The sequence below is a fragment of the Xiphophorus maculatus genome, chromosome 9 (assembly GCF_002775205.1).
Source record: "Xiphophorus maculatus strain JP 163 A chromosome 9, X_maculatus-5.0-male, whole genome shotgun sequence".
In the NCBI taxonomy this organism is placed as follows: Eukaryota; Metazoa; Chordata; class Actinopteri; order Cyprinodontiformes; family Poeciliidae; genus Xiphophorus; species Xiphophorus maculatus.
The window spans coordinates 27,965,463-27,989,277 of NC_036451.1; the positions used below are offsets into that span (position 1 = coordinate 27,965,463).

The following is a 23,815-nucleotide window of genomic DNA, read 5'->3' on the forward strand; positions in this document are numbered from 1 at the left end:
GTACTGTATAGAAAAAAACATTATGAAGCAATAATTCACACAGAAACAGGCTGACCAATCAGCATTCAAGGGGATGGTGCTCGCTGAACTACATCAAATCTAAAAGTGGTTCCTTCCCAGAGGCACACAGACAAGTCAAAACTATACAGAGCCATTGCAGGAGTTCTAAAAAATAGCTAAAGAAATTTTTAAGTATTATGTTAACATCAATATATATATATTATAAAATAAAATACCAATCTGTCACAAAAACTCAATGATAAGTAGCCTGCAGGATAATCACTTTTTAAAATATACTCTCTGTCCTTATAAAGTTAATACTGCCAGCTTTTTGTCTTAATGTCTTCAATGTCAATTTACTTACCTAAAAATATTTTTCATTAAAATGTCTTACATATTCAAAGAGAACACATGCAAACTCCACACAGATTCCAACCCAGGACCTTCATTCCACAAGGCAACTGTAGCTGCATTTCCATTGGCCATGAAATTGTGCAAATTAAAATTGCGAAAATATATTTGCTTTAAGAAAAAAAACACCAATTTTGAAAAAAACCTTCCTTTTTTGATAAAACGTTTTGGAGCCAGGATGAAATGGTTTTTCAGCTGTGTGAAATTGGTGTGTTTTGTAAACACAATGCTGAGCTGTGGCTGAAATATGAATATACTGTATATCATGTTCACATCTGCCGCCTCCATGATTTTTAATGACATGTTAAGTAAATAAACTAATTCACATGGGATTTTAATTGCATATCTTATTTAAGGAAACACAGTAACTCCCAAATTGTGTTGTTTTATTTTGACATCAGCAAAATATCAATTAAACATTTGAAATGGAGACGTGCCTAGTGTTAAGAACTACACCAGTTTACAACTTTTCCGTTGAAAACACAAAGTTTCTCTCGGACTAATGAGGAAAAAAAACACCAGAGTTTGTTGGCTGGCTACATCACCTCAATAATGCACAAGGTAAGATGAAGCTTCCAGCGCAAGGAGCAACATACCTACTGAGTAACATGGAGGGAGTTCAGCTTTGTTTTTCTGCATCTGCCAGGTGGAACCTTGAATCTGTGTCGGGCAAAAAGGAGCGATAATACTAACGGGTGAAACACACTGATCAGTGTGGAGAAATGTAGCTTCCTTCCAGTCACTTCATGATCGTCCAGCAAGATAATAACATATAATAGCTAAAAGCAAACAAGAACGGCTGTGAAAAAAAACAGAAACAAAAATCTTGGACCTGCATGAGCCTACATACTAATCCTGCTCAACATCTATGGAAACACAGAATACACCAGAGACAGCATGAGTAGTTTGCTCAGGAAGGGTGGGTCAAGCTGCCTGCTGGGAAATGGAGTACAGAGGTCGCTAGTTGGTAGTGATTGCTGCAGAAGGTCCTGCCACAAAATAACAAGTTACAGAAACCATCGTTTTTCTCTTTTATTAAATATTCAGCTGAATTAATGTTGAAACAAAAAAGAAATTTATGTTAAAATATTTCAACTATTAAGTTTCAAGTTATATTAGATAGTCGTACCACCAAATCTGTCTGCATCTGCATCAGTATTCTGAAATAAACGCAACCCACTGAAACAAGAACCAAACTTTCTCATTCTGAGGTGAAATATTGTCTTGAGGGATCGCTCATGAATTATCATTTGCTTTACAACAACGAGAACTCAGGCATCCCTAACAGCTGCTAATGTCAGTAACGTTCAGACTCCTGTACCGACATCACACTGCAGGCATGCAGCAGTAACCATTAAATGTTAACAGATCTGGGTTGTGTATTTTATGAAAGATGATGTTTGACCGGGAGGTCAAACCAAACACCCCACAGGGGATTTTCGCTCCTGTTTTTACGGCTTTTTAAGTTTGTTGAAAATCAGAATGATAATCCTTCAGGATATAACAGGCCTTTGAAAGTTTTCTTGGTGACAATAAAAAAACCCAGACTGAGAAGCTGAGGTTGAATCAGAAATTCTTCACTCAGAAGCAAAGGGCATAAAGGCCACAGACTGTAGGAAGAGAGAGGAAGGTGGGAGATGTCGGAGGGAAGGGGGGAGGAACAAGTGAGCTTTCTCCTCTCTGCAGCTGTTGGTTGAGTCGGCAGTGCAGCTCTGAGAGATTTATCCTTTCATTTGTTGTGGCTTCGCTCGAATGCACCCAACAACACACCATTTCTATTTTATTCTACTAGTCTTTCACTCTGCAGGGTGGCTCAACAGAATTATGTCCCCAACGATAATTATCAATCAAAATTATGTTCTGAAAAATGGAGGCAGAGGAAATTGCTTACCAGGACGTCAAGCTAGAAAAGAACCCCAAAAGAAGAAGTGTGAATGGAGCGAGGGAGCAAGAAAGAGAAAGAAAGAGATGGAAGCGGAAGGGATTTGCATCTGTGCTGGATCAAGGACTCTGATTCCAGTCAATTCAGAACAAATGCTCACAGATGTCAAACTTTTTACAGAGTTCAACCTAGATTGGAATGAAGAAGCATGTTTACGCAAATTTCTAGTTCAGTTTGCATCAAATATTTCAGACATTATCTATTATTATTATTAGACCTATCGTTAAATACCAAACAGTCAGAAGATTAACCTTTTTCAGTGAAAAGAGTTATGGTAATCAATTGTGCCATATTAATGATTTCATTTTTGTTTTTAAGGCCATCATTGAGAGAAAATTTTAAAATTCTTCTTTTTATACCAGCAATGGTTCTCACTCATAAAACAGAAATCTGAGAAGTTGTCAGTGAAACATTTTCTGACCATGAAAATATAGGTGAATAGATCTAAAATCCTCATCAGACAGTTTTAGCAGAGCCTGACAGGGAAGTACACGGATAATTCTTCAGTAATATTAAAATGGAACACACTTCAGCAAACACACACTGGTAGCTTCACACAAGCATATGACTGGAACCTTAAAAACTTATTACTTCAAATTCCCATTCATGTTCTATTAGATGTTTAAGCTTGATATTGACATGTTATTTACCCAAATCATTTTGATAGTTTTGAAGCCCGAAGTGCTTTTGTTTAAATTGGCAGTATTATGTGTTCCAGACTCATACTGCCATTTTATAGCACAATCAAGTAACTATGTTACCTTCAGTTGCTATAGAAATATATATACAGTATATATCAAATACCTTTGTCCCTTTAAAAACTCCTGACCTTTCTGAAACCACGCCTCCAGGAAGTCCTCACAATATGGCTCCTCATTTAACCCTTTAACAACGTTTTTACCAGTGTTTCACTGAGAAGTAGCTCATATAATGAGCTGCTCCACCAGGTGTTTGCTGATTGTTACTGGCTAGTCTGAAGGAGCTGAGTGGGGCTGGTGCAGAGAAGGAAGCTTGGAAACTGCAGCTCTGAGGAGGAGCTGCGCCTTGAAGGCGGGGCTAGGTCCACCCAGGTGACCATTCACAGCTGAATGGTTGCCATAGAGATTAAAGGATTTCTCAAACATGCATAGAAGAATCCAGGCAACACTCCAGATATGTATTCAATGAGGGAATATTATAACACACTGTAAAGCTAAAAAAAATACATAATACTGCCTCTTTAATAAAGGCATAAAAAACAAAAGGTAACATAATAGTTTTGTGCATAAGGCAGTAGGGGAAATTTCAAAAGCTGTTTGAAACAACTCTGGAGTGTTATAATGAATCAATAAATGAAGTTCTATGTGGGGAAAAATGACTAAACCAGAGCATTTGCCACACGACATTGCTTTCAGAATGTGGACTGCAGGTTGGACACAAAACAAAAGGGGAAGAAATGTAGCCAGAAGCTTATAAATCTCAGGAAAGTGTCCCAGAGGAGAGAGACTTATTGTGTGGAGCCGCTGTACAATGTTTCACCAGAAGCCGATCAGCAAAGTACACCATAGGTCAGAACCAAGCAGTCATGGAGTTCAGCTCAGTGGAATCTGTCATGGCTGTACAGAGACTCATCTCATGCACCGGGGCTAAACAATTTTTTTTCTGTATGGGTAAATTTATAAAAGTAGAAGGAGGAAACCACAGTTTGGACACTGAAACATGCTGTGTCCACCAGCTGTGTTGTGGTGCTTGGCACTCCAAATAGAGTCAATTTTTATGGGGAAATAAAGTAGGTTTGATGAAGTAATATGGGACGGATTTTAGACTAAATAGAAAGAAGATGACCAAATTTTGATGGCACTGCATATTCTGTCATTTAAAATGGCCAAAGTGTATAAAACACTCATTTTCCCAGAGGAAAAATGAAGAATGCAACAAGAATTCTAAACTAAACTCTCGGACAAAGTTGAAGCTCACAAAGTAGCACACCAACACACAAAGAGCCAGATATTAAACCACACAGAGCAGCACACAGCCTGGCCCTTCCTGTTATACTTGCATTAAATGGTTTTAACAAACATATGTGTCATCTTCATGTTTCTTTAACTTATACCAAAAATAAAACAGATTTATGTGATATTTCTTCCTGATATCACATCATTGTTTTTCATTTTCCCATGTCACATAATGAGGCATTCTGTCTGAGACATTCCTTAAAACACGTTGCCTGGCACACCTCCACTTAACTCCAATATTGTGAATATAACAATCTTAGTGCATGTAAACTTCTGACTTTAAAGAAATGCTTGTACGTCTTTTCACACAATGTATGCAAACGTCTGGTTTCAGCTCTTAGTGCAGTTTGGTTCAAAAATCTATCCTGCAGAAGCTTTTTCTGTGTAGAGGCCAGAAGACAGCAGGCTAAACATTCTCCCTAAATGCACCTGACTCCCCAGCAGTAAAGTGGGGTTTAAGAGACTGCAGATGGTTTTTGCTCTTTTGTGCATTTAGAGTCCTTTGTGGACGGTTATTTTGCCAGATGGCCATTTATTTTGGCCCACCATGCTCACTGCTGCTTTCAATGTTCGCTCCCTTCGAATGTCTGCTCAGGGTCTCAGAGGATCTTGTTTCTCCAGCCAGTTCTTTTTTTTATACAGCTTACAGAGTGTCTTGTAAAGATTATTCACCAGAAAACATTAGAACCCTTACCTATCACTAACCTAATTTGTTTGTTAGGAATTTATCATTTACCACAGGTTGTATTTGTGAAGGTGAAGAGCAATTTTTCACAATGTTTTTAACGTGTTTTAGAAACAAAAAGTAGACTAATTTGTTTTTTTGTCATGATGGTGTAAAACATTCTGAGCCACATGAGCAGACACTCCCAGAAGACAAGTAACAATGAAAGATTTTATTGCAAAGAATTAATTATAAATGGACTCAGATCTGGGAAATGACTGGAGGCCAGGAATCGGGAACTCTGTGAGGAGACAGGACGGGTGAGATTGGGCTGATGGTTGAATGTTCATGAGATTTTGAGAAGCGCTTACGTAAGTTTGTTTTTTATAAGAATGCCAGGGAGAGCTGAATAGCATGTGGTTGTTGATCTTTGTGTGGTTTTCCAGGAAGCGGTGGATCTTGTGGTAGAATGAGGATCGCCAAGGAGACAGGAGTGTTGGGAGATTGGGCAGGTAAGCGCATGAGGATGATGATGAAGGAGAACTTGAAGATGCCAAACGTAGAGATTGTTTCCAGAGAGTCAGATTTGTATGGAGTCTTGAAAAGGGAAATCCAGAGAAGCTCAGGGAGGGAAACCAGGTGGACACAGGAACACCAAGAGAGCAAGGGAACACTAGGAGACAGGGAGGGCTTGGGTTCCCCACACAGGGCTAACACTCAGGCGTCAGAGCTCTGGCAGCCAGAATGCTGCGGATGTAGTGAATGTGGCGAGAAGGAGGACATCTGATTTCTGCAGGAGACTCCTGGCCTCGAGCTGGAGGAAAGCAGGTGGTCCAGACACTCCAGAGTAATTCCGACACTAACGAGTTAGTGTCGGAATTGTCACATGTTGGCTCCACACATTAATATATTCCAGTGATTCACCTGATATTCAGATTACACTGAAAATGATTAAAGCTGGACTATACTGTGATCTGAGTAGTCCTAGTTATTTTTTTCCGTCAACTGCGTCTTTTGGCTTCTATAAAGCATTGTAATTACTGTAATTAATAAAGTAACTCTTAGGTCAAAAAAAAAAAAATCAGTCTTGAAAAAACAAACGGTGACGGGCGCAGCCTATCGTCAATGGTTGATAAATTCCTCCAATCACCCAACCTTACAATAAAACAATCCATTCTTTGGCTTTTGCCATGCCAGATTATAATCGGCTTGTTGTCAAAAGTTGCATACTCCTTGATCATTTTTATCCTTTTCTATCAGGTTTTCAACAAATTACAACCCACCATAGCATGCAGCATTTTTAACAGAAAATCCCTAATAATGTACATTATCAATAGTACACTTTAATTTTCATTTTTGAGTGAAAACGCCTGAATATGATGTTAAAGCCTACAAAAAGATGTATACATAATAAAATAATAATTATTATTTGTTAAGCGTGCTGCATCTGGCTGAGTGAACTGGACAGAGCATGACGTTTTGTCTGAGTGTGTTTGAGATTTTTGAGTTTCTGACATGTTTTAAATAAAGGATTTGAATCTTCCTACTTTTGTCCATTTACCAGAGAATGTTCAGAACCATGCAGGTTGTCAGACCTCCAAGAACTGCTCTCCGAAACCACAGGATCTAGACAGAAACAAAAGGCAACATCTCATTGGTAATGAGAAAACATATAATCTGTTGTCCTGTTTTCTATAATAACATCTGAGGCCTACAAAGCCTGTCTGTACAAGTGCAGCATGGAGCAGACAATGAAAAGTTTCTTTGAAGATTATCAGGTTGGAAAACATCATTGAATCATCTATATAAAGAATCTGCCATTCAGAAATTCATAGTTAGGCAGATGATGCTGTGATCAAGGAATCTCAAAAGATTGTCCAAGTGTCCTTGGATGTTTTTCTATTAGACCATTTTAATGTTGTCAGATTAACCCTCAATGCCTTCATATCAGATAATCCTATCATTTGTTAGACTACTGGCAGTACAGAAGAATGAATGAGACAAAAAAATGGCTTGAAAGGAAATCATTAGAAATGTTTATTTAGTCTGGTACAGACGCGTGTTCAAATAGAGAACATTGTTTTATTCTGCTATTGACCCTGAGAAAATACAGCAGACAAAATGCAGACGTGTTTTACTGACATTAAAGTAGAACAATTAAATGTCTTTTTTTTTCTGGCATTAATTGTAAGAAATTTATTTACCTGGGCTTTCAAAACCAACATACAGTATGTGTCCAAATCAAACTTTCTAAAAAGTTGGCCATTTTTATTTTATAATTTTTTCTTGTCCTGTTACATGTGTGTCTATGTTGTTTCTAGTTAGGGGTTCCACCCAAAAAATACTTTTCTGATATCAGATATGAGGGTTTTTTTTCACGATGGTTCAGCTTGCAAGAGCGTTTTTTTTCTGAACAATGAATTTATATCTTATCTAATCTTATCTCGTTTAAGTTTCATTCCTTTAAATAATTTGATGTTGTGCTCTATGGGAGGGACATATCAAACCCTTCCAATATTTCTTTGGAAAACATCTTAAGCACTTTAATAACCACTTTGCACATTTTATTCAGATTTTGGAATCTCTGCTCATTGGAAAACTGTAGAAACAATTTTTTTTTACATGTGAAATTATGCTACAATTGTTAATTTCCTTATTTTATTATGTTCTTAAAATGGCACCCTAAACTCCTTTTTGCAACTTAGAAATGCTTCATTTTTTTGTGAATATAGATAAACAAAATATCAAACACAGCAAATATGATCCAGTTATCAGGTAGGGCTTTGTTGAAATCAAATGTTACAAAATGTGAAAGTAAAAATCTGGACCAAAAATTGAAAACGTCTGTCAGTCAAACCAAACAAAACAAAGAAAGAGGGTCCGTTTAAAAGGCATCTTCAAATTCATTTAAAGAAATCTTTTCCATTCCTCTGGATAATTGTTCATTTTAAACAGTTTTGTAGATATCAATATTTCATAGAATCAAAACAAGAAGCTGCAAGAACTGAAAGTCATTGGGTTCCATTGCTTGTTTTTAGAAGTTAGCAGTGTAAGGACATCAAAACAGACAACAGAACAACAGGTAGAGACAAATTAAGTCTAAGAAGCAATTACTTGTGTTTTGTTGTGTGAGATCTGAGAGAATAGCAGAGGCATCACATTCACAATCCCACCTGTGGAGACAAGAAGAAAACAAGAGGTTAATTCCTCAGTCATTTACACAGTCTGATTTATTTGTGTTTTGTTTTTTTTTCTTTTTTGACTTGTTATTTTCTGGAGGCGCATCGATCAGAATGTTGTGGCAAATTTCCAATCTCCAGTTTTTATAAAGCTTTGGCCCTGTTCAAGTGCTAGTTTAGATTTTTTTTCTGTGAAGTGAGCTTTTTAGAAATCTAATCTTAGGACCATTTTGTTCTGGTGAAAAAGAAGCACTGCCATTCTCTTTTGAAATTGTGGACTACACTGGATTTGCAAAATTCTTCTGTGGAACAAAAATTAACAAGGATTAAAAGACATGGAGAAGAGTGTTTTAATTTGTTGAAAAAATAACAAATTAATCATGGAGATTTTGGCCATTTGTGGACTCATCTGAGCTCATTTTTAAACAAACAGCTAACTTTGCACTTTCAGCATCAACGCCAAAGGAATGTTATCATGGTGACCTGCTTGTAAAAAGATTGAGTATCCTACATACTGGTCATTTGTCATAGTTGATCTAGCTGAATTTGTCAGAATATTGACTTTTGTTGTTTGAGAATCTAATTAAATTGTGCACATAAATTTGTCTGATCTATACAGTAATACTCTATGTATTATATCAATATTGTTTCAAAACCGTCCTGCTTACCATAGAAAGAACAGTTCTTTTATGTAACCAATGGACAGGTAGTAGAAGGAAATAATATTTTGGACATAGATTTACTTCTTTCTAATGTTTTCCTTCTGGTTTTCTCCTTTTAAGTTTCTTTTGCTTGAAGGTTATCTGGCGGGTTTTTAAATCTGGACCAAATTTTCATGATCAAGGGAAGTCTTTTTTAAATCTCGACAAAACAACTTCAAGATGTTTTTTTCACATTCCAAACAACTCAGAATGACAAACTGCAAAGTGGCTGTCACAACTGGCAGCTTGGATATTCCAACAGGCCTCTGAAGTAATAGAAACAGCAAAAAGTACAGTCAGAGCTGTCACAGAGAGGCTAATGGAACTGAGCCATCATTCCTCATCATGCCACAGCTGATGCACAAAATCCATGCTGCTGTGCTGGTAGGGAGAAATACACTTAATGGAAATCCTTACTAAGAGACAAATACCAGACCACAACCTGCTTCTACCTTTAGCTATTATTTTGTTCTGGTTTGTTGTAGCCCAGAAACACTTTGAAGCTGAGCTAATTAACGTGAAGCGATGTGACTGACACTAGCATGCACTGCTAACAGTGCCTGGGTAAAGAGATGTGGGTCTCAGGTGGGAATGATGTGGAAGGTGTTAACAGCACTGCAAACTGCATTCAGCAGCTTTCAGAATGAGGTGCAGTGCTTCTCCACATCTCTGTTGAAGAGTCAAGATTTTGTAATGTAAACATATGACACTATTTAAAATCATTTCACAGCTTATTACATCATTAATGTGGCACTTACTTTGTATAATTAATCTATCAGTAGGGGAAAAAACTAAAATGAGTTAGAGTTGGTGCATCTTCTTTATTATTTACATTTCTCCTTACACATTTATTTGTTTCTAAATTGAATTTTATTTTTATTATTTCCTTTATTTAACTAGATAAAACCTCATTGACATCTAGATCTCATTTTCAAGATGGACATGGGCGTACTTATGGTTGCTATTCAGTAATCTTCAAGAAACTCTCAGCAGTCTTTAGTATTTTTGACTTGAAAAAGACAACAACAGAAGAAAGGCAGAAGGACAAGAAAGGATGCAGACAGAAGAAGGGGAGTGATGATGAGCAAAGCTGAGTCTCACCTAGAGCTACGGTGCCCATTAGGAAAGGTTTCCCCATCTGACTGAAGTCACTGCTGCTCTGGAGGCCCACCTCAGAGCCCACTGCAAATGTCACCACCACCTGAGACACACACACACACACACACACACACACACACACGCACACACACACACACACACACACACACACACACACACACACACACACACACACACACACCCACACACACACACACACACCCACACACACGCACACACACACACACGCACACACACACACACACACACACACACACACACACGCACGCACACACACACACACACACACACACACACACACAATGCAGAGTGATAAAAAAGTTAAAGAAGCACACCCAAAACAGACCAGCTTTGAGGAATTGAAATGGTCTTCAATGAACCTCTGCTTAAAAAAAATACGTAATCAGTATTAGGTACATGTTAGGTACATGTTCATTAAAAAGAACAACCAAGACAGAAATAAACGTTAGAGAATCTCGTTAGATCTATAATTTTACTAAGTACCATGAGTTACAGATGTAGGTAAGCAGACTGATAACAAGGGAAATGATCTTGCTTATATCCACTTAACGTGCTTTTCACAGATGTAAGCTGGTCTTTTTGAAATTCTACAAAAAGCAACTAGGAACTTCGGTTTCTTATCTCACAAACTGCAAATGAACTTATGAACTTAGTTTTCCCATGTATTATTAATGCCGCAATGTACATGTTTCACTTCAACTTTCAATTTGTCCCATTATTCTGAAACCAGATTATGTCTAGAAATAAGGTCAAAAGGCTAATTTATACCTTGAACAAACTTGAAAAGATGTTTTAGAGATGGTTGTGTTCACTCTCTCATGGTGGGATTATTCCAGTTCTGTTTGGACGAACAGCAGAATCCGGTTTAACCACACAAACACACATGAACCATAAACTTGACTGTGCTGTCCTCCTCCCAGTGATCTTAGCGCCCTGCACCAGGCTGCACTGCTCCCCTGCTGTCATGGGAGCCAGTGGCATTAAAGGTTCAATGACAACTTTATTAGAGGTGAGAGTCTGGAATCCTAAGCAATTATTAAGCCTGAATAAATGTCACACTAATTATTTCCAGAAAGCCGTGAAATTGCGGTCGATTCTCCATGAATAATCTCCCCTCCAACACTGTTCAACTGCTTGGTGCATGAGGGTGTGTGTGTGTGTGTAAAACAATGCAGCATTTTCATGTGTGGCTGATGTAATGACTAAAGCTACACTCAGGCCTATTTCACAATGACTTAATAGAGCTTCTACAAAGGTGCATAAACTTCATTTGGGTTCTCCTCTTATTTTATTTAGCTGCAGGTTTTTGTGTGAAGCAATCAGTCAGATGTCAGGCCTTAAGGAGCTGCTGGTGCAGCACATCGATTTGGACGAAATTACAGAGAGAAGCGAGCGCTGGAAAGAACAGAGGAGGAGAGAGGCGGAAAGAGGGGAATTCATTTTCACCAGGACGCAGGGGTCCCATAAGGCTGGGGCAGATGTGATTTTATTCTTTAATTAGCATGTGTAGTTTTTGCTATTCCCCAGCGAACGGGATGGAGCGCAACACGAGAGGCAGCTGAAAGTTAACTTCAGAACAAAGCGTTGCATAATGGATCTCCCAGATCCTGCACTCCAGATGGATGGCGAAGACATGCTGGCAGGAAATGGAGGTAGGCAGCGCCACAGCTGTGTTTGGAGGAAAACGCTGATGTCAGCCATCTCATCTGTCCAATCACAGGACTGGAATTCACATGTCTGAGGAATCACTATTGCCGTGTTCACAATCATCCACAAACCTCACTGTGTTTTACTGAGATTTTATGTCAGCACATGATTGTGAAGTAAAAGGAAAATAATATATGATTTGAACATTGCTTTTCAATAGATACTGAAAATCTGTCGTTTGCCTTCAGTTTGAGCTCAGATTCAAGGAAAAGAGTCTGAACGTTTTTCAATCTAGATCTACAATCTAGACTTTATATATATATATATATATATATATATATATATATATATATATATATATATATTAAACTTGAAATAATTACATAAGTAGCTTGTCAAGCTTGTTTTAATCAAATTCCTTAATACTGCTTAAAAAATTACTTGTTCTGTTGGCAAATTATTTCACTTATATGGAAAATGATTTGGTGTAAGTGAAATAATCTACAAACCCAGAACAGGAATTAAACCTATTAGAATGAAAAAATACAGAGAAACTCTTACCAAAGATGGAGAACCAACATCTAGTTTTATTACAACAATCCAGAGAAACCCCTACTAGTTTATAAATTACGGACTACTTTCATGTGTAAAACATTTTAAAGTGCCTTGTTGCTGAAAATGTGCTATAAAAATAGAATGACCTTACTAACAGGACAAGTACATTTTCATCAATACTAAGAAATTGTTTTAAAACAAGCTGCTACGACACAACAGCATGTTCCAGTTTCTGCCAAATTCCGGCAACTTCACACAGCCATGGAAGAAGAGAGGACCAACATTCGCAGGCCACAATCCAAACCTAACCTAATCAAAGGAGATGTGTTGCACTGCATGAGGCAAATGGCGGTCACACCAGATATCAACTGGTTTTCAACCCCCCCAATAAAGCAAAGCATCACATTTCAGAGTGGCTTTTACTCTGGCCAATAAAGGCACACCTGTAAATAATCATGCTGACTAATCAGCATCTTGATATGTCACACCTGTGATGTGGGATGGATCATCTGTTCATCCTTTGATGCAAATAAGTGATAACTATCAGATTTAAATCAGATTAAATTTTTACAATATTTGAAATGATTTTGTGCATATAGAAAATGTTTTAGATTTTGAGTTCAGCTCATGAAAAATGGGAGCAAAATCAAATGTGTTGCATATTTCCGTTCGGTGTCTAAAGCTCCAAAAATTACATCTTGCATAATATTCCATTTTTAAAATTCTGCACACCTCTTTTATGAAATGAGCTTTCCCAAATGAGAGGGCTTTCACTTTTCATATGTCCTCTAACATTGTTTTCTTGCAGCTTATGCCCCTCATCAGCTCTGTTTATTCATTGACATACTGGCAGATGAACGGATGCTGTGGGGATTAGTTACAAAGACATTGATTTTAGTGTTATTAAATCTTGTGCCGCAGGCGGCAGGAGAGTCAGCCGAGCGGTTTATACTGCAGCCGTCAAACGACTTGGGGGACAGACGTTAGAGGATGACCACATCAAGAAAGAGCATACATTCAAAGTCGCCATCTCCTCAGATATTACTATTTGACCGTGAAGAACAATTTCTATCCAGAACTTAAGCTGAAAGATGGCTTTCTCATTAAAAATACCTTGAATAAAGTGAACAGTAATCACAGAGGATCTTAGTCTTAAACTGGTGGGTGAACATGCATAACTGATCAGGATCAGGGTCATGAAAGTTTTGGGTTTTACACTATAGTTCAGTTTTACTTCATTGTAACTTTTTGTTTGTCTAATTCAGTTAGTTTTAGTTAGTTCTTGGAGTGTGTTTGCTCATTTTTATTACCGGTAATTAGCATTATTTCAAAATTAAGTTTTTGTTTAGCTTTTATTAGTTATTGTAGTAGTTTTAGTTTTTCATACTTTGGTTAATTTTAGGTGCAGAATTCAAAGACTATTGTATTGTGATTACATCGATTGGGTAATGAATACTAAACAGAAGATATAATTTTCAACAAATGTATTCAATTATTGTTGCACAACCAGCTGACTGATGTTTTTTCCATTGTCATTTTGCAGATTAGCATTAGCGCCGCCTGGAGGAGCATGGAGCACCGTAATTTACCCACAGCTGATGTAAACTGTTTATGTGGGGGAAAAAGTAAAAACATCAATTTCACATCATGGATGTGAAATAAATTGATTCATAAACTTGAAAATGATGGATATTTCTATAATTTCAGTAAGTTTTAGTTTTATAAACGCATGATATAGTTCCAGTTAGTTGTAATTTCCCCCCATTAATTAGCACTTTTATTTATTTCAATTAACAACAATTTTTTCTCATTTTTAGTTTTGATATTTTAGTTGCTTGATCAGAATGCATCAGGATGCATGAACCCAACTTCAGACGGTTCAGCAACATGCAGTCAGTGAGCCGCATCTCCCCAAACAAAGGATCTCCTGTCCTTGAAGAACAATGAAGAAATGGGACAGACTGCATCACACAGCTTATTGAGCAACAAACACACACTCACCTCAACAGAGTCTGTGTCATGTAGGTGGTGGTTCAATTTCGCAGTCATTATTGACGCCTATTTTTTAACAGGAAACTGATAAAATCATCCTGACACTTCATCATGAGGTACCTCCTCATGCGCGTTATTTTGGGAAGTAGTCAGCGTGTTTTTGCACCCTGTAGATGGAAATGTAGATGCACACACACACACACACATACACCCCCCCCCACACACACACAGAGTGAAGAAACAGTGACCTGGAGCTAAGTCCCAAGCAGAAGGAGGTGCTAAGATTTAGAGGCTCAGCTGTGTAGCAGGGCACTGAGAGCTATTTCTTCTTCTGTGCATCAATATGAGTGAGAGCTGGTCAGGCAAGGCCGAGTGCTCCCGAATAAAACACACCACTGTCAAGAACCAGCCATTTATGACCCAGCAAATGGGATTTTTTTTCTGTTTTTGTTTGAAATATTAATGTTTCTATCTTGGTATACTTGCAAAGAAAACAGTTTTCAGGCTCTTTAGTGTAACTGTTGAGGTCTGAGCCCTGAGCCCAGCCCAACGGTCCAAAGAGGTTTACCAGACGGCAACCTGGAGACACAAAGACAATCAACCCTGCTCACAAACATTCACACCTACAGGAAGGGTTAAAACAGAACATAAATGTTTTGGACTTTGGAAAAGAAACCTGAACACCAAAGGAAAAAAAACAAAAACAAAACACACACACATGTTGTCATGTTGCAATCTATGATTTACATGACGGACACACAGTAGCACATAATAGCATAATAGTGAAATGGAAGTGGTGCATGTTTTTCTCTTTTTAATTTTTTTAATTTTATTGTGTCATGCAACTTTATTTTAGTGCAACTGTATCATTTTGGTTCTCTTGTATATCTTTCTTGTTCTTTCTGTACATTCTTGCGTTATTCATTATTTAGCTTCTTTGCTGTCACGCTGACTTATTAATATATTGAAATTCCTTAAATAATTACATTTTTCCACATGAAAAGTTCAAAGTATATTTATTGGATATTTTATCTGGTAGGCCAATGCAAATTAGAACATAGCTGAACAGTACAGAAAATGATAAAAGTTTTTTTTTTTTTTTTTGCTTTATTTATGTAGAGCCCTGGAAATATGTTAAGAACGTGATAATGTTAAATTAGACTACTTTATTATTTTTTATTTCATAGATTTCTGTTATGATAATATCTCTTTAAGAAAGACACAATGCATGATGGGAGTAAAAAGTTCATGACCTGTGAATAGACGAGAAGACAGAAAACTACACACGCTGTATGCTGAACCGTGGATTTTGTTTTAATAAAGTTGCACAAAACGAAGACCTTTGAGTTTTTTTTTAGTTCTTTTTAAGGGTGCAACATAAATTTTGGTGTTTCCGCCCGGTTCAGCAAATGTTTTCTGCAATGAGAAGTGATTTTTTTTTTGTATGAAGAGGAACTACGTTTCAGCGGAGCAACGCGAACGTGCTAGTGGCTATGCTAAGTAGCTATGCGGCTAGCCAGACGACATCTACTGAAAACGAAAAACAACTAATGAAGAAACAGACATGAATCTTTCCAAGCAGTGAATCAACCAAAGACGAAGCATCATGGACAGTGAGTGGGAATCTCTATTTGCCGATATTGAGAAGAAGCTGGTTACTCTGTCACTGGATGAGCTAAATGCCCTAAGTGAAGCGCTAGGCCTGCAGCTGAGTGAAGAGGTGAAGTCGTCATGTCGGTTAATGAGAGGAAAAATGCTTATTCACTTGGAAAGCGAAGATGTCACTTCTTTAGAGGACAATGGATTATCAGTGTTGTTGACCACTAATGATTTGATAGATGACTTGAATAAGAAAACGGATATGAGTGTTTTGTCAGGTGCTGCGTCAGAGCGCACCGCTGCTGAGCAACAAGTGGTTGGTGAGCAACCTCTGCTGGTACAAATAGGTACTACACCTTTAGTTTTACCACCGCAAATATCAAGCAGCTCACCAAGTTCTGAAAGAGAGTCATCGCAAGTCAAAGATCAAATAAATTTGCATCCGATATACAGAAAGGATTTTCGAATTATTGGACAAATCGGTGATGTGGGACAAAAGGATAAACTGAACTTTACTAGTCTTGAAAGACAAATGGAACGAGGACTAAAAAAAGGATACGATGAGGGAGAGATCGTTGAAGCAGTGATCCAAGCCATTGCACCTGATGTGAAATTAAAAAGTTATCTAGAGAGTAGGTCGGAATTATCCTTGAACTCTCTCAGGCAAGTGCTTAGGACACACTTCATAGAGAAAGATGCAACAGAACTCTATCATTCTTTGACGCGTGCAGTACAAGATCCCAGAGAAACTCCTGTTCAGTTTCTTATACGCACAATGGACCTTAGACAAAAAGTGTTGACTGCTTCTGATAGAGCCAAAGCTGGACTAAAGTACAATCCTGAGCTCGTGCAGACACAGTTTTTGCAAACTATTCTGACTGGATTACAAGATGATGCTGTAAGAGTGGACATTAAACCTTACTTGCAGGACGCAACTGTTAGTGATGAAATGCTTCTTGAGAAAATGAGCGCTGCCTACAGTGTTGAACTCGAAAGAAGGAATAAACTGTCGACCAGACAAAAGAGCATCAAAGTGGCCTCAGTTCAGGAAGAGGATAACTGCAAAAATGAAAATGGAAGCTCAAAGAAAAGCAAAAACCAGACAGAAAAGCCAAACCCCATTGTGGAAAAGCTGGAAGCTAATAACAAAGTTATTTGTGAAGCTATCCAAAATCTTTCAACACAAGTTGCTAATTTGACTCAAGCAAAAGTGAAAACTGAAGACAAAAACATAAGAAGTAAGCCATACTATCCAAGTGCTACCAGAAAGAGTCCCAGAAAATGTCGTCAATGTGAACAGTCAAACCCAGAAGGAAAATGTACACACTGTTTTAAATGTGGAAGCAGTGAACATTGGGCTGTTGGTTGTCGGAAAAAGAAAGACTCAATAGTTAATGTCAATAAAATCGAAGTACATATTGCAAATGTTATTGACAGTGTTGTTCCACAAAAGGATGTGCCTTTGTCAAAAAAACAAGAAAAGACAGCAAAACTAATAGGACGCAAAAACCTTGTACAGTGCAACATTGGAGGTGTTCCAGTCACAGCTCTTTGGGACACGGGATCACAAGTGTCAATTGTGGATCTAAACTGGAAAAGAGAACATCTACCAGATGCCGAGGTTCGATCAGTGAAAGAGCTTCTTGAGGAAGGTATGTTAGATCTTTCTGCAGCAAATGGGACTGAGATACCTTATGAGGGTTGGGTAGGAGTTGAGTTTAGTCTTACAGAGAACAGAGACAGTGAACTGTTAGTACCGTTTCTTGTAAGCTCTGAGCCAATTACCAAGCCAATAGTGGGTTTCAATGTCATAGAAGAACTTGCAAAGTCTAACATATCAACAGATAGGACTCTTCCCAACAAGTTTTTGCACAGTCTTGGGTCAGCATTAGACGTAGGACACAAAAAAGCAAAAGCAGTGTTCTCCGTGTTAAGTAAAGACAAATCTATGTCGGAGAGTCAAACAGTAAGGCTAGGGAGACAAGATGTTATTATCCCAAAACATCAAATGTTCAAAGTAATCTGTGGAAAATTCAAGAAAAATGTGCTAAAGGGACAATATGCAGTGTTGGAACCAAATGAAAGCACACCATGGCCAGAAGGATTACAAATACAGCAGCAGCTAATACACATACCAATTGATGAGGGAGCAACAATTTCAGTTGTAGTCGAAAACAACACAGATAACAATATCAGACTACAAAACAGGACAATAATTGGTTCATTATTCACAGTGGATAACGTACAAGATGTAAAAGAGATCACAAAGAGGTCACAAAGTGAAAGTGGACATGAACATACCAAAGACATGAAAGTGACACCAGAAAATGAAGGAAAAACTGACGAACAAATATGGGATCCACCAGTTGATGTTTCACACTTAACAGCAGAACAGCAAGACAAAGTGAGAAAAATGCTAAGAGAGGAAAGTGATGTTTTTGCACAAAATGAGTGGGATACAGGATGCATAACTGATCTGCAGATGAAAATACATCTCAAAGACAGCATTCCAGTGACAAAAACATACAATTCAATCCCTCGTCATTTGTATCAGGAAGTGAAAAAGCACATTCAAGATCTACTCAGTAGGGGGTGGATACAGGAGTCAACTTCTTCTTACTCATCACCAATAGTAATTGTAAGAAAAAAAGACTCTACCATCCGACTTTGTGTGGACTATAGACAATTAAACGAAAAGACACACCCCGACAGACATCCCATTCCAAGAATTCAGGAAATTTTGGAAAATCTTGGCGGAAATTCCTGGTTTACTGTGCTAGACCAAGGAAAAGCCTACCACCAAGGCTTTGTTAGTCCAGAGAGCCGAGCATGCACTGCCTTCATCTCACCATGGGGACTTTATGAATGGCTGAGGATACCTTTCGGACTAACAAATGCCCCAGCTGCTTTTCAGAGGTACATGGAAGGTTGTCTTGGAGATCTCAGAGATGAGATATGTGTGCCCTACCTCGATGATGTTTTAGTTTTTAGCAAAGAATTTGACCAACATGTGGAAAATGTGAGAAAAGTTTTACAAAGACAAAAAGAATGTGGAATCAAACTCAGAGCAAAGAAATGTGATTTTTTTAAAAGGGAAGTGTGTTATGTTGGCCGTGTCGTTTCAAAAGATGGATACCGGATGAATCCAAAAGAAGTAGAAGCTGTGCAATCTTTGAAAAAGTCAAGTCCTAAAACAGTCAGGGAAGTAAGATCTCTTGTAGGCTTTCTAGGCTACTACAGATCATTCATAGCCGACTTCTCAAGGATAGCAAAACCGCTTTACGATTTGTTGTCACATCCAAAGACAAAGAACAAATCCTCAAAGAAAGGTTCTTCACAGTTGCCACCGTCTCAGTCTGTGGAATGGACAACATTACAGCAGGAGGCACTTGAAAGGCTTGTAGACGCTTTATCAGATCCACCAGTAATGGCCTACCCAGACCTTGAAAAACCATTTGTGTTACAGGTGGACGCGTCAGAGGAAGGTCTTGGGGCTGTCCTGTATCAAAGGCAGGAGGGAGCATTAAGAGTCATAGGCTATGGTTCACGTACACTCACTCCAACTGAGAAAAACTACAAACTTCACTCAGGGAAGCTTGAATTTTTAGCTCTGAAGTGGGCTGTTACTGAGCGATTTCGAGATTACCTCTTCCATGCCCCACACTTTACAGTGTACAGTGATAACAATCCCTTGACATATGTGATGAAAAGTGCTAAACTGAATGCGGTAGGACATCGCTGGGTCTCAGAATTAGCTGATTTCCGTTTTACTCTGAAGTACAGACCTGGTAAAGTCAACCGAGATGCTGATTTTCTATCTCGCAAACCTGCAGAAATGGACAAAATAATGTCAGCATGTACAGAGGAACGTAAAGCTGATGACATAACAGCACTACAGCAAGGACTCAAAGCAGATCACTGTGGTGATACTGACTGGATTTCAGCTGTTACATGCAATGTGGATGTACTGTCACAACTAACTGCTCCATGTACAACTCCAGTTGAGCCAATAGCAATCAAAGACATTCAAATTGCTCAACAAGAAGATCGAGTGACACAACGAGTAATCACATTAAAGCAGAAAAATGAGAAAGTTAAATACAGGGATAAAGTGAAAGAGCCAACTGAAGTAAAACGACTTTTGAGAGAATGGCCTCATCTTTACCTAGACAAAGACGGAGTTTTACGACGAAAGACGAAAACTAGAAATCAACTTGTAGTTCCTGCTAAGCTAAAGACACTGATTTATCAGCAACTTCATGAAGAAATGGGTCATTTAGGCGCAGACAGAATGATCTCATTGGCCAGAGAGAGGTTTTTTTGGCCAAAAATGCGAGAAGAGATTGAACATTATGTTACAAGAGTCTGCCGCTGTTTGAAACAAAAGAAACCCAACCGAAAAACTAAAACCCCACTCCAAACTATTACAACCTCTGCACCTTTTGAACTAATTTCGATTGATTATCTGCATCTAGAGAGAAGTAAAGGTGGAGTAGAGTATATTCTTGTAATAGTAGATCATTTTACTAAGTTTGCACAGGCTTATGCAACATCTAACAAGTCTGGAAAGACAGCTGCACGCAAAATCTTTGACGACTTTATTCTGCGATTCGGATACCCTGCGCGAATCCATCATGATCAGGGAAGGGAATTCGAGAATGAGTTGTTCAGAAAGTTGCAAAGTTACAGTGGGATACAACATTCAAGGACAACACCTTACCACCCTCAGTCAAACCCAGCTGAACGTTTTAACAGAACTTTGTTAAGCATGCTCAGAACACTGGAAGAGACACAGAAACCTAACTGGAAAGACTATTTGAACAAAGTAGTACATGCATATAACTCTACAGTGCATGAATCGACTGGCTTTTCACCTTTTTTTCTGTTATTTGGAAAAGAGCCAATCCTACCTATTGACCTATTGTTTCCAAAAGAGCAAAGGCAGTCACAGTCTCATCAAGACTATGCAGACAAATGGCAAAGGTCAATGCAGGAAGCTTACAGCATTGCACAAGAAAACATGAGAAAAACAAGTAAGAGAGGACAAACGTATTACAACAGAAAAGCCTGGAGTTCAGAACTTCAACCTGGAGACCACGTTCTTGTCCAAAACCTATCTGAAAGAGGAGGACCTGGAAAAATACGTTCTTACTGGGAAAACAAAACCCATGTTATAAAAGAAAGAAAAGGGCAAGACAGTCCAGTTTATGTGGTGACACCATTGGATGGTGAAGGGAGGGAAAGAACCCTTCATAGGAATGTCTTACTACCCTGTCCTTATCTTATTGATGGGCAAGACATTAAAGAACCAAAAGAAAAACACAACCAAAAGAGACAAGTAAACAGACAAACACGCCAAACCACAGACCAAGTTCACGAGAATTCTGACAGCTGTAGTGAGGACGAGTATTCTGTGTGGATTACCCATCAAAGCCAGACTACCAGTCTCAACCCAAAAGCCCCAGTCTTTCAGTCCAGATCAAGCCAACCTGCAGAAGAAACCCAAACTAGGAGACTTGTACAAAGACAAAGCCAGTTTCAGGATGAGAATGATTCTGCTGATATCAGGAATCAGGTGGACGAGAGACATGAGGAAGGAGATACGCAGAACCAAGACCGAAGTCAAAATCCGGACATGGATACTGAAGGTCAACCATTTGAACTTGAAATGCCTGAGGAAGACATCAATGCTTCTTCAGAGGGTGATCAGGAGGTGGAGCAGGAGCGACGTTCCTCAAGAACACGTCAACCAAAATCCATCTTTACATATGATGAGTTAGGGAAACCTAGTTTCATATCTTTGAAGAAATAGGAATTGTATTTTGAACCATATATAGTTACAGTTACAGCTAAAGTTAATTGAAAATGTTCTATTATTCATTTGGTACACAATATTCAGTTACAAGTAAGAGTCATTTTTCAGAAATGTATTTCTAGTGACTACAGCTACACTTAAAAGTTATTGATGTGTTTACAGAAGGAAATAAGTGTTTTGTAAGGTAACACAAAAGTAGTCTGTAAGAAGTCGTACTACATTCAAAGTATGTTTAATGTGGATACATTTAATAAGGTGGAATGGTAGATTTAGCCATATGTGACTTAATGGACTTGGGAGGCCTACCAATGTACCGATGATTTAAGTCAATACACTGAAACGGGAATATAAGTAAATGTACTTATCCTGTACACATACATGTGTAGTCATTTAATGTGTAGTATTGGTTATTGTTTTGAAGAGCAACATGTAACTAAATGGTACCTGAGATGGATGAGTTCAATGTTAGAATCTAGTAGCAAGGATACATTCTTTAAGTTTTAAAGTGTAAAATGTTTTGAAAACATTTTATTATTTTAGTAGGGGAGGGTGTAGAGCCCTGGAAATATGTTAAGAACGTGATAATGTTAAATTAGACTACTTTATTATTTTTTATTTCATAGATTTCTGTTATGATAATATCTCTTTAAGAAAGACACAATGCATGATGGGAGTAAAAAGTTCATGACCTGTGAATAGACGAGAAGACAGAAAACTACACACGCTGTATGCTGAACCGTGGATTTTGTTTTAATAAAGTTGCACAAAACGAAGACCTTTGAGTTTTTTTTTAGTTCTTTTTAAGGGTGCAACATTTACAATAAACATTCTTATTAAAGGAGTGTGGCAGCCTGGCTGAAGGTTAGGATTGGTTTGCAGAGCAACATCTGACTGAACCACCAACTTCTGGAATCACATGCTCTGGGTTAATGAGACCACAGTGGACATTCTGTCCATATTCCACAGTTTGGGAAATAAACTCTGCAGATCAACACAAACACCTCACACCAACTGTACGGCACAGAGGTGGAGATGATTGTGGTTTGTTCTGTAGCCACAGGCTCTGGTATCCTTAAAGACACTGAATGACTAAAGTATTCTGCAGTCATGCTGAAGTTGGACTGACAAAGACTAGTCCAAGCAATGGATGAATATTGTATGAAGAGAAGTGGAACGATGTTCCACAACAATGTGTGAGACATTCCAGAACACAGCTGCTTCAGGTGATTATTACTGCTACAAATTGCACTTCTAGATTGCTGGCGTGTAGATTGGTTTTCACAATCTGCTCCGATTTTGGCTTTGTTACTATAAAGTAATTCAAAAAGAAGAACTGTGTTGTGTGTGTGTTTTCCTTTGCTCTCTTGAGGTTAGACTGAAGTGTTTGATCTGCAAAAATCCAGTGGCTTCAAATGTCACATTGCAAGTTTTATTGAGATATCATGTGACACACCTACACAAACCAGTGCACTGTTTGTAAAGGACACACAGTTCTTTAAAGCATAAAACATATACTGTGATGAACATTTCTTCTTATTTTTGTTCATCAATGCTTTATTGATGAACATCATTCAACAAAGAGTTGTGTTTCTCTGTTTTTTCACTACAGGTCCTAAAAATCTACTATAACAACATTAGAGTGGAAAAGCAGAGGCTAGACACAACAGTGGTACAGGCACTGGTGATGGTGGTGTTGCCTAGTAACCTTGTTCTCAGTGGGTCTACTATGAACTGCATTCCTTCATTTAAATCATTAATCAAAGGGACACACAGATCCTGTGGCTCTTTCTTCTGTCTAGTTAATCCCTGCTTTTCCATTCTAATATATTTTTAAATAAGTAGTTTACTCTCATGAAGTATGACAGAATATGATCAAACAAAAACAGTCTTGTGCTTATTGATATTATTTATGTGAGCCATGTAACAAGATTGAATTAAAGCAGACTACAAATATATTGTAGAACAATCTTTTTAATCATCTGTTGAAACTCACATAAATAATTTTACCCTTGTGGATACAAATGGAGGCACTGGCAGAATGAAACATCCTGGAGAAGAGCGTGCCATTTTGTCCAAACACTCTGATATGAAATGACCAAAACTGCAAAAGGATAAAATGATAAAAAAGTTTTCTAGAGGAAGTCAAATCGCCCCAAAAGGCTATCTGAGGAAACCA

At 38.1% G+C, this 23,815-nt stretch overlaps 1 protein-coding gene across 2 annotated transcripts in view; it reads right to left on the bottom strand.

Annotated features, from left to right (window-relative positions):
• LOC102222825 overlaps positions 1–23,815 on the bottom strand; it is a 72,098-nt gene that overhangs the window by 21,764 nt on the left and 26,519 nt on the right. For both annotated transcript variants that reach the window (XM_023338918.1, XM_023338917.1), the window contains 3 exons: positions 9,993–10,092; positions 8,126–8,184; positions 6,573–6,637 (listed from right to left, as the gene is read on the bottom strand). In XM_023338918.1, coding sequence (XP_023194686.1) covers positions 6,573–6,637; positions 8,126–8,184; positions 9,993–10,092 — 224 coding nt within the window. The remainder of the gene's footprint in view (positions 1–6,572; positions 6,638–8,125; positions 8,185–9,992; positions 10,093–23,815) is intronic.